This window comes from Periplaneta americana, chromosome 1 (assembly GCF_040183065.1).
Source record: "Periplaneta americana isolate PAMFEO1 chromosome 1, P.americana_PAMFEO1_priV1, whole genome shotgun sequence".
Classification (NCBI taxonomy): Eukaryota; Metazoa; Arthropoda; class Insecta; order Blattodea; family Blattidae; genus Periplaneta; species Periplaneta americana.
In genome coordinates, this window is record NC_091117.1 from 168,800,188 (window position 1) to 168,812,645 (window position 12,458).

The following is a 12,458-nucleotide window of genomic DNA, read 5'->3' on the forward strand; positions in this document are numbered from 1 at the left end:
TTTCCGAGAACATGAAAACAAACATACCGCTCGTGTATCGTACATTATTTTGTGCGAAGATCGTTTATTACATACCTGAAAGACGAATTTCTAATTAGTTGCAATGAAATCTCCATGTTGGTTTCTGTTTAATGACGGCAACTTCGGAAAACCAAAATATCTTTCTTCAACATTGTTGCTATAAAATGTTTTCTGTGTTTACTATACTCCAGCAGGCCGTGACATACGTCTGTCTTTTTTCCTCCCAGTCTATAAATGCGAACTTAAAACAAACGGTAAGATTATGTAATGATTTATTTTTCATTTTAATATTTTAACAATATTATTTATATAACATAGTGCATTAATAACATCGGTATCTGGAATCTTGTTGATTTTTTCACGGCTTCCTTAATGTTACTTGTATCAGGAATGCAATAAGTTTCGTGGAGTAGTAGACTTTACTTAATTTTTGCAAATATTTAAAAACAATAATTAACATTACAATTTAGGTGAAATTGCAGTGGTAAGTTTCCAATTTATAATTATTACTATGTTAAACGGCTCTAAAAATAATATGTTAAAAGCCTAAAGCAGTAAAATGAATGTCGCGCTTAAGCGGTAAGAAGAGGGAAATTGTTATGTGTGTTACGTTGGGAATACTGAATGTGGTATTTCACACTTACCGCGTATTGGTTCTGTGCGGAAAACAAGCAAATACGCACGATCTGGCACAAAAGTAATATATCTAATGAGAATGACAGAAAAATAAGTGTAACAAAGAAAAGGAAAGTATAATGTAAGAGAGAAAAGAAATGGAAGTATATGAATAAATAAATAAATAAATAAATAAATAAATAAATAAATAAATAAATAAATAAATAAATAAAGGTCACAAATTATGGAAGAAAGAAAGATAGAAAGAAAAGAAAGAAAGAAAGAAAGGAAGGAAGAAACAAACAAATGAAAGAAGGTCAGAAATAAATAACCAAACAAAGAAGGAAAGAATACAAAAATTAAGAAAGAAATCTTGAATAAATAATGATAGGAATAAGAAATGCAGAATGAAATATGCAAGAAGTTAAGAAAGGGAAGGAATAAGAATTAATGAACGAATGAATGAATGAATGAATGAATGAATGGGAAGAAAGAAAGAAAGAAAGAAAGAATAGATGAGAAATAAATAAATAAATAAGTAAAAGGACAGGAAAATAGTTCAAAAGAAGAAAAAAAAGTAAGGAAAGCGATAGAGACAAAAGAATAAAAAAAATAGCATAACAAGAACGCAAAAAAAAAGTAAAGAAAAATAGTGAACGGATAGAACGGAATAAAAACAGGAAGAATAAATTAATGGACATTGATATAGCCTAATATCTCGGAATAGGCCATAAAACTTACTTTCGTTTTTTCTTGAAATATTATTCCACTAGCGCTCCGTTATCGTCGTATCACCATATAGGCTAGTAAGCCCTAAATATCGCCCGTACTTTAACGGGTGTTGAATAAAGAATCAGAACGAGTGTGGCAAGTGCGCACAAAGCAGGATAGTTATGAACGTGGAGCACTGGGATCTGAATTAAACGTTTGTGCGGGATGTATGGAGACTGTTAATCAGAGCTAAACACTGTCGCAGTCAATAGTACGGAATTGCTCCCCTGCGGACCGCTCGTTAGCGCGTATTAACCAACACACGCCTCCCTCTGCAACATTACCCCCCGGGAGTTATATAAGGGTTCACGCCTACGCGACTCTTATCTCTTCGCGGAAAAGTGGAGTAAGGCAGTTGTCGGTTTAATGACATTTGGAGTACTTAGTTAGGTAACAGCTTCTCACTCTGTGAGATGTATGGTGCGTAAAGCAATTATTGTATATGGAGAGCAATGCTCCTACTCTTGATCTGGTTTCCTCGGCAAACGGATTTTGTGACACTTCTAATATTGATTTATGTCTCGACTGGTATTATTATTATTATTATTATTATTATTATTATTATTATTATTATTATTATTATTGTTATTGTTATTATGTATATACAATAGGGTTAGTATTTTTATGATCTAGCATCTCCTTCTTCAAAAGACGAAAGTATTGTTTCTTCAGTAACTGTCCCATCAAATACATGGATTCTGCTAACTACAATTTTTTTTCGCAGTTTTATCTATTTTGATTCGTAAGAGCTTTTGTTCTTAAACTTCGATAATGTTATAAGTGGAGACGAGAATTTCATGCACTATAAAATTAAAATCCCAAAATGCATGCATTCATGCACTATCAAACTATGAAACATGCACGATCAAAAGAAAAATACATTAAAATATGCACTTTTATTTTTGTTCCAAATTTCTTATTTCACTTCACTTTGTGTTTGCACAGTTAACAACTAACACCATTTCTAAATTGATTTCTGTGAGGTTCCTGTACTTGTCAGTCAGTATGTTTCTGTAGGTATGGGTGGAAACATGAATGAACTTTTTTATGTCATTTAGTTTTTTCTTTATTTTCCTTCTTCACTCCTGATTCCTGAAGCTAAAATAAGGGGCATAGTAATCGAGAAACTGAGATGTCCACTCAAAACCATTAAAATATGCATTTAAACTGAATATAATTAATGTACGGTATATTAATGTGCATATTAAGTTAAAAATTGTTTAAATATGCATTATGCATGTTTTTATCCACAAAAAAGGCCAAACATGCAAATATGCACGGAAAAAGTACACATATTTGGAACCGGAAAGTAATGAAATGGATAAATACTAAGTTTGAGCTATATCCTACTAGTGGCTTGTGCAGCAAGTGCTGCAAACTAAGTTCATTAGACGTTCATATAAACATTTTTCAGATTTATTTTCAATGAAGAATACCAGACATTCTGAAAGTTATTTGCTTCCATAATAATGAAAGATACTCTCTCTCGAGCCAATACTGAAGAGAACCACGCATATAAATATCTACACCACACCGCCATTAAATATATGAAAAAGACCCAACCCCACTTGATTAATAACTATAGAAATATTGGATTTTTAATAATATTATTATCTTACGTAAGTTTTATAGCTTTCAGTAACATATACTATATAGCCGCCACTCAGTAAAATATAGAAATCAAAATCTAATTTAAGTTATTCTCTACATCTACTTATATAACCCCAAAACGTTTCACTTTCATACCATCAATATTATTAATATGTATAATTAATGAAAAATAGTCACTTCATGGCATTAACTACAATAATATTTCATTTCTAATAGTAATAATGTCATCAAACCACCTCAAGTTTTGTAGTTTTTAATATCCAATACACAGCTGTACCCAGAAAATTACACACCACAGAATTGAACCTGTAAATTATTTTTAGTAAGTTAAGTTTTTAATAACCAATTTAATTTGAGCTCTAAATATGTCAGCATTCTTACAGATCATGGCCTTCGTGTAATATTTTTTACTGTAGTGTGTTTTTTGTTTTATTCTGAAATGCAACACGGCCGACTTGATGCTCGCTTCGCTTCTCCTGAATGCAATTAGCTAGTTCTCAAAACTGACGACAGATGGATTTTGGAAAATAGGAAAATTATGTAGGAAAATTGACATTTCACTAAAAACTACTATTTTTTCGAAAAACTTTGGGTTCCAAGCTTCAAAATGAGGGGCCATTTATTAAAATCCGTTCAGCCGTTTTCCCGTAATTTCCATTACCAGTTCAAATTATATATATATATATATATATATATATATATATATATATATATATATGTTCCTATAAAAACATGCATATTTGCATGGAATTCTCATCTCTAGTTATAAGGTTTTTTAGACATAACTTCGTATCATTTTGCATTTCAGACGATAATTTTATATATAGCTTATATAGTGTTCTACCAAATGGCAGGTCTTCTACTGCAAACCCAGCATTCTTCAATATTTCCTATCTTCTGCCTTTCTTTTAGTCTCCGCATATGATCCATATATCATAATGTCATCTATCATCTCGTCTGCCCCGAACTCTTTTCCCGTTCACCATCCCTTTCAGTGAACATTTCAGTAGGCAGTTTCTTCTCAACCAGTGATCCAACCAATTCCTTTTTATCTTCCTGATCAGTTTCAGCATCATTCTTTCTCCACCCACTCTTTCCAGTACAGATTCATTTCTTATTCTGTCTGTCCACTTCACATGTTCCATTCTTCCCTATATCCACATTTCAAATGCTTCTAGTCGCTTCTTTTCACTTCGTCGTAATATCCACGTTTATTCTCCATACAATGCCACACCACACAAAACACTTCACTAGTCTCTTCCTTAGTTATTTTTCCAGAGGTCTGCAGAAGAATTTTCTAATCTTTTGCAAACAATAATTGCCATAATCGCTTGTTTCCAATTTCCTTCCTGTACAGTAAGATGGCCTACACCATTGCTGTATTTAGTCATAACTGAATGATATATACAAATTAATTCTAACATTATGCCCTCTTTCTTTGTTCTCAGGCCCCAGATCTCGTCGATTAAAAAGAAAAGAAAAGAAGCCAGAAGAGAAGAGACCGCGGACGGCGTTCAGCGGGGAGCAGCTAGCGCGGCTGAAGAGCGAGTTCACGGAGAACCGCTACCTGACAGAGCGGCGACGCACGGAGCTGGCGCGAGAGCTGGGCCTGAACGAGGCGCAGATCAAGATCTGGTTCCAGAACAAGCGCGCCAAGATCAAGAAGGCCAGCGGCCAGAAGAACCCGTTGGCGCTACAGCTCATGGCCCAGGGGCTCTATAATCACAGCACCGTACCCATCGACGAAGAGGAGGAAGAGGCCAACGCACTTTTATTGGCCAACAACGCGCGCCAAGATTAAATTTGTCTCAAGTTTTCATTAACAAACCCTTCGCGTAGTTACGTTGCCCAGAAGTGACATTAAAGAGAATTCGTAGAATGAATCGTATTTATCGAAACGTTTATCTGTGTTAATTATTGTTTGTTTGAGAAGTGATGTTGATTGTGTGACTTTAAAGAAATTTAATACGTACAAAGCTAGCATAGTTCAATTGTAGGGCTAACAGTACTATACCCCAGGTTCCTTTAGATATACTGAAGGAAACCACGAAAATCTTAGGATGAACTTCAAAGATCTCTTTACTTTCGAAACTAGAACTGTGGAATCAATATTAAATTTAGAACTTCTACGAGTTTGTTACATTAAAGAAAACATAGTAACATATGACATTTATTTATTTGAAAATACTGAAATGACAAATAATTACACGGTGCATTTTCCTCGAGATACGGATGAATGTGAACTATGAAACGACAAGAATAAGAAGTATCTATGTTTTTGCATTGACATTGTTGCTGTGGTTGCATTTATGTTGAAGTTAAGAGTTTTCGTTTCCCAAAGACTGAAAATATAGAGAATATAACAAACTTATTGCTAGGCCCAATATAAATTCCAAACAAGTAACATAAATTATGCTGTCATTGATGGACAGTACATAGTATTCGTTAGATAAAATAATGATTTGAAGCTATTAACATTACGAGTTATGTGGTAGGATATTTAACTTACAAAGCATTAGAGGTATTATATTGATTTTCTTATACACTGCCTCTTCTGAGAAGAAGTATAAGTAAATGCAAATGAGTTGTAATGGAACTCTTAACTGATGTATTAGTTCGAACTTATACATATATCGTACGTAGAAAGTACAGAAGAAGAAAGAATAATAACACGATAATATGGCGTACTGGTTATGAGATATAATAATTTGTTACTAAAAAATAATTATTTGGTGCTACCAAGCTTCAAACTCTTAATTTTTAAAACTGCAGTTCAAGCTTTAGCTGTAGATGTCATTTAAATACACTACAAACATCACAGTACATTACTTTTATCTATAAAGCTAAAAATAATGTGGTATACAAAATTACACTTTATTTCACGTCTCATATTCTGGTATTAGACGTTCCCAATATATAAAAATAGCTTTATAGCGAAATTACTTCTTGATTTTAATTGTCACCACTTCATTTTTAAAATATGCTTTCATGTATACCGGTTGTTTACCATTTTATTTCAAATTGTAAACAATTCGTATGAAGATCTACCGAGTTCCCTGAAATAAGATTGAAAGAAGGTGTGATTTTAAGTGTGCAGAATTAAATGGCCTACCTCTTAGGACTACTGTAACTCCTGTAGAAAATTATGCAAATCTGGCTTTCAAGGAATAGCTCCCTGTGAAGCAGACTTGAATAATTTCAAGGGAAAAATTGTTCCGGGGCCGGGTATCGATCCGGAACCTTTGGCTTAGTGCACTAATGCTCTACCGACTGAGCTACCCAGAAACTACACCCGAACCCGTCCCAATGTTTCCCTTTATATCCACACACCTTAAATGGGCTGACAAGTCGGCAGAAACCCAACTTTGAGTGCACACAAACTCTGTGTGACTTGAATTGAATTTTTCTCTTGAAATTATTCAAGTCTGCTTCACAGGAAGCTATACCTGAAACCCAAATTTGCATAATATATACGTCACTTTAGGCACGTTAACAGAAAACCATAATAATTCAAGTCACACAGAGTTGGGTTTCTGGCGTCTTGCCAGCCCACTTGAGGTGTGTGGATATAAATGGAAAAATTGAGATGGTGTTGGGTATAGTTCCTGGGTAGCTCAGTCGGTAGAGCATTGATATGCTAAGCCAAAGGACCTGGGATCGATACCCGCCCCGGAACAATTTTTCCCTCGAAAGTATTCCTGTAAAAAATTGTTTATTTAGCCTACCTGCTCAATATGCTCTCGGAACGCCCATCACATCTAAAGGATTTCATATAATAGTAACCCAATATAACGAATACCAAAACACATTAGAATCCATAGTGTTACTTGCCCACGTTTATTTACTATCTATAATTACTCAGAAACTTGTAAGCAATAAAAATCTAAATTTGTTTCTATTTATTTGAACATTCAAAATTTATAATATTTTCTTACAAAAGACAAATGAACGTTTACATGTACTGCCGTTATTAAAACACTGGCATTTATTTATTTATCTAAGAACTTAGAAACATTAATACTACGAAAGTTTTCCTATCATATTTTAATGCTAATCGATGAGCTGTTATAAAAAAATTATCTAGTGCCAGGAGTGTCCTCCGGTACTGACGCCAAGGAAGCAATTAATCCAGGCGAAAATTACTGTTAATATTTTGTCATACCGCAGTGCTTTTTGTCGATTGATACTAGCCTACCTAGGTCTTCTCAAAAGTTTTCATATAAATGTTATGCTTATTTGTCTTTGAGTTTCTAGGCAACAGAGACCTTGTTAAATTTGTTGGTATTATTTTGAAAGACATTTAAAGAAGAACTTAAGTGTATATTACTGTATTTGCGGTAGGCATACATATTTCCTATTAGCTTCAAGATTCTCGTTGGAAATGTGAAACGACACAATCACAATTCCAGTGCTTCTGCGTTTGTTAAAAAAAAAAATAGCATGGGTGCAAAATTATCAGCTAAAGATATAAATGTGAAGTGGACGGTGAAGAGGTAGCAATAAGTAGCAGGACGGCATAAGACTGGTTCCTAAGACCACCATCTGGATTGTATCTAAACGGCGAAGATTTGATCCGGATGAATTCTCCGAAACACATTTGGGCCTATAGGAAAAAAAATGAGGATTCTTAATAAGTAGCCTTAAGACTTAGGCGAACGGTTGAGATCCTACATGATAACACTTTGAAAATCAGTTTCAGTATGTAGCTCAGCTCTGTCCCTACCAATCTGACCAGAGAAACCAAAAGAGTTGAATTGTTTGAACATTTGTTCAGGAATTCTGAGCTGTCAGTCATTTGATCGTACCAGTCATTTAATCGAATTAGACGTAGAGTGTCTGCACAAACATTTTGAATTTTGTTGTAGCCAACTACCAGTCGATGAACCAGAAAAACTAAATACTGCTCAATCTGTGGTCCGTTCCAGAAACCTGTAGAGTAACTTCACGCATATGGGGGCGGAGCCTATCCATCCCGGAGTGTATTGCGGGCAGCATCAGCTCGAGGTCGCTAAGGGGTAAGATGTTCGTGGTAGAAGGTAGAGTAGAGTTCAGAAAGAAATGATCCAATCCCTGCAAGCGATTGCTAGCTTCTTTCAACCAACACCTCCCCCCACAGCGATCATTGGCCCTAGCCCTCCCATATACCACTTGCGCAAAGGTCTTGTTCCGTCTTTCTACTCCACAGATTCCTGGGACGGACCATAGTAGAATGGGCAATATTATACTGGCGGTACTCTTTCGTTGTTATTTTAAATATTACTGTAGTCTGCTGAAAAATAATGACGAAACGCTCATCAAACTTTTGCATAAGTTATTATGGAAAAATTTCCATATCTAAGAATTTGTACTTAATATTTTTATAATTTTACGACAGATGTGCGCGAAAAATAATTACATGTCAGTTAGGACTGAAACATCAAGTTCTTTTATACGATATCGATTATTAACTGAGTGTAATGATATTATAAACTAATAAGTTACAGAGATTTTCTGACGTGTGTGAAGCATCATAATCGCTGAAGTGCCATATGTACAGTATAGTGAATGTGGAAGTGTGATACTCGGAACTGACTCAATATTATGTTTACGGAATCAAATCTTTTACAAATAATATTACGAGCATTTGATTGTAAGTAAACTATAACAGAGATAGGCTATTTAATGCAATCTTTTTAGTCATTTTGTGTAGGCCTACACAGCAGTGAAGTATTGCAGATTTTTCGCCATTTAACTAACGTAGGACAGAAAGTACATTCGAAATAAATGAACCTCAGAGATTCATTGCTTATTGTACAAAGTATATTTAGTGAACAAATGTTTTCTGATAGCACACAAATAAGAAGAAATATCATTGTAAATTTTCAACCCTTTGCATTTATAGTAGTGATTACGTACTTTTTGACCTAATGCTATGTATTTGTACTCATACTACTTGATGTAATATAAGGGTATATTAATTCAAGGCTTTGTTGAATAGCCTTGCAGAGCAATTTACTTTATTGTAAATATTATAATGAGAATTTGAGAATTGGAAAATGAAGTTTCTAGCGGAAAAAACTTCAAAAACTTAGTGTAACTACAAATTTGAATTAAGTTATTCTGTAACACTACTAATATTCGTTACCTAAAAGTAGGCTATCGCCAGCAAACAGCCTTGAATTAATATATGTACATTGATATTGAATGAAGTAAGCTATTTATAGACTACATATTGAGTCTACTTTAATAGATACTATTCATTATGTGAAAAGGGGCTGAAAACGGTTTTGTTAAACATTGTGCAAATTAAACGTCCAATAGACTTAACATAACGCTGTGAAACATATTTATTTTAAAGATCTGAATATACCGGTCTAGATTGTTATGAAATTCGCGTCCAAATCACCGATGCTCACTTATATTAATCACGGTGAATAAGTAGATCAACAGCGGAGAAATTTCTCATGAACTCTACAAGATTATAATTGGAACAAGTGCCATGAGTAAAACGAACGATATAATATATCATCTGACCATAGAGACTAAGGAAAAACAGGAGAATTTAACCTTCGTAGTAATATTTTTTATTAATTATTACCACCATACTGCAGTAATTTAAAAATATTCAGTAAAATAAGCACGTTTTCTCAACCAAGATCTCTATTTTATCTCCATTGCTTCCTGTCGAACCAAGATTCCCCATTCACATAATGCTTCCGCATTCCTCCCATAATTTGTCATTCTATATCCCGACAAAGGTAACCAATGGGATATTTTTTTATTCAGTTCTATATCATCTTTCCTCATGATGTGCCATCACCATTTTATTGACATTTTTCCGTTTCTGAAAAAATATTTTACTTTATTCCATTTCTCAGACAGTTCGTTCGGCAACCTGACCTATATTTTAGTGTTAAATATCAAACTTAAATCTCATACAGAGAATCAAATCTTTCTCTTCTTTCTTGCTTTATTTTGTAAGCTACCTTCTAATGGTCCCACGTACACATCTAAACCCTGCCACTTTTTGTCCATACTAGTATAGCAGAGTGACTCCTATAATAAAAACTTTCATTTGTTAATTTATTCTGTAATGTGGCTTTGAAAAAATATTTTGACATCACAAAGCTTCGTCCTCAAAAGGCCATAAATTGCTATTGTATACACAGTAAAGTACATAAATATCTATTTATGGCCCTGTAAAGTTTGTAATTCATGCCACAACTTCAGCTGATTGGCTAGATTTTTGTCTTTCTTTATCGGAGATACAGATTCAAATTTTATAGAGTCAAACCGAAGTTTTAATGAACAAAGATAGTAAAGTGGTAAATTTTCTCTCAGTACATCCCTTTCTCCTATTAGCTAACACAATAATACAATATACTGAGCAATATTGCAGTATCTTCATTATGTTTACTTTTTTAGGGCGGAGGATTTATGTTTAAAATTGAAATATATAATTCGTGGGTTATCTTTTGTAGAGTGTTATTATTGCTTGAAGTGAAAGGTTAAAATTAAATTATATCAATCATTAATTTTAAATTCTGCTACTATTTTATCTGAAAACAATGTTCATACGAATTCAATAATCGTAGATATTTCAAGAAATGCCGTACTTCAAGCAAATATTAATTTTAAATTATGTACCGATTTTACAATATATTCTAAAACAAACCCAGGAAACGTTTGAAGAAATAGTTGAAGCAAATATTAATTTTGAATTCTGTAACGATTTTATTTAAAACATTTTCGTACGAAATCAATCAATTTGATGAAATAGTTGAAGGAAATATTAATTTTAAATTATGTACCGATTTTTTATAATATATTCTAAAACAAACCAAGGAAACTTTTGAAGAAATAGTTGAAGCTAATATTAATTTTGAATTCTGTAACTATTTTATTTAAAATATTTTCATACGAAATCAAACAATCTATTTGAAGAAATAGTTGAAGGAAATGTTAATTTTAAGTTATGTACTGATTTTACAATATATTCTAAAACAAACCAAGAAAACGTTTGAAGAAATAGTTCAAGCAAATATTAATTTTGAATTCTGTAACGATTTTATTTAAAAATTTTCATACGAAATCGAACTATTTGAAGAAATAGTTGAAGAAAATACTAATTTTAAATTATACGACGATTTTTTTTCAGAACATTTTCATATGAAACCAATGTTACATTTCATCCATGTTATGCATACGTACTTCGTACTTCCACTTAACAACGCATAAATTTAAACTATGACTAATACAAGAAGCTTGTTGGAGTATGTAATATGAAAACAAAGAGTTACATTAGTGGAGTATCATTCTCCCCCTTCTTTAAGCTTTCTTTTTTAGCTCAATAATCATTGTTAGTAGACTTCCTTTTCCACCATTTGTGGGGTGAAATGATGAGGGTTGTAAACCACCCTCTTCTAACAGAGACTCTATCCCCTTCCTTTACAGAGCTAATATATATTGGCGCCATCTTCCACCCCCACCCCTTATCCTCAGCATGGCCTGGGCGTAGCGAGATAAATGCCAAGGAGGGTGGAAGTCCATATAATAAACTATGTTTGAACTCTGAACCCTGTGGTGGAAGCAACAAGGGTTGAGGATTGTGGAGGGGGTTGAGTTAAATGTCTTGTATGTTGTCTGTTGTAGTTGGTGATAATATGTGAGTGTGGGTGATCCAGTGTTTAGCTTCGGAGATTGCCCTGCAAGGAATGATATAGTAGTTTGTTGAAGTAACAAACTTCATGAGTAGTCTTGTTCAGAATCTTCAGTGTCGCCTTCGGAAACGCCACAAATTTTGTGGCTTAGTTATTTATTTCATAGGCTATATCGTAACAAATAAAGCCAGGCTTTTCCAAGTTGGAATAGCGCTTGACTTTAAAATGAAAGTGGACTTAATTTTGAAGCGTATATAACCAAACAAATACTGATGAGTTTGAAGTATTTAAGAAGGAGATATGGAAAGAGAGCGAGAGAGAATTTATAGTACACTCTGTACCACCTCAAAATATTAGGCCTATAAAGAATTAGACTTTAGAATATCAAAGAAATAATTAGCATTGTTCAAATGAAAAAAACATGCAAATGTTCAGTCTTTTGACTTATATTAATGTAAAATACTAAAATAGTTATTTTACAGTTACATTATTAGTGATAACGTTTTCGCCCAATTGTGGGCATCTTCAGACATAAAATTCGATATCTATGTGAAAAATAAGCAATTCATATTAAATATTGATAAATATGAAGGCATGTCCATGGTTAAAATAGCGGAAAATGATAACACCACACGTAATGATGCCATTTGTATTGTTTATTTTGGCATAGGGTATAGCAGAAAAAGACACAAAGCTGTTTCTTTTGGAAGGCAGATAAACCTCTAGGGCCGTATTCATAGACATTCTTAGCGCGGGCTTCCGGTGAATGATCAGCGAACTAACGTTTTTCGTATTCATAAA

The 12,458-nt window shown here is 33.5% G+C and overlaps 1 protein-coding gene across 1 annotated transcript in view; it reads left to right on the forward strand.

Annotated features, from left to right (window-relative positions):
• Positions 1-10,752, forward strand: part of LOC138703819 (homeobox protein engrailed-2-A-like) — a 147,966-nt gene extending 137,214 nt beyond the window's left edge. Inside the window, exon 2 of the mRNA XM_069832029.1 lies at positions 4,467-10,752. Coding sequence (XP_069688130.1) covers positions 4,467-4,819 — 353 coding nt within the window. The 3' untranslated portion in view covers positions 4,820-10,752. The remainder of the gene's footprint in view (positions 1-4,466) is intronic.
• Positions 10,753-12,458: the final 1,706 nt, after the last annotated feature.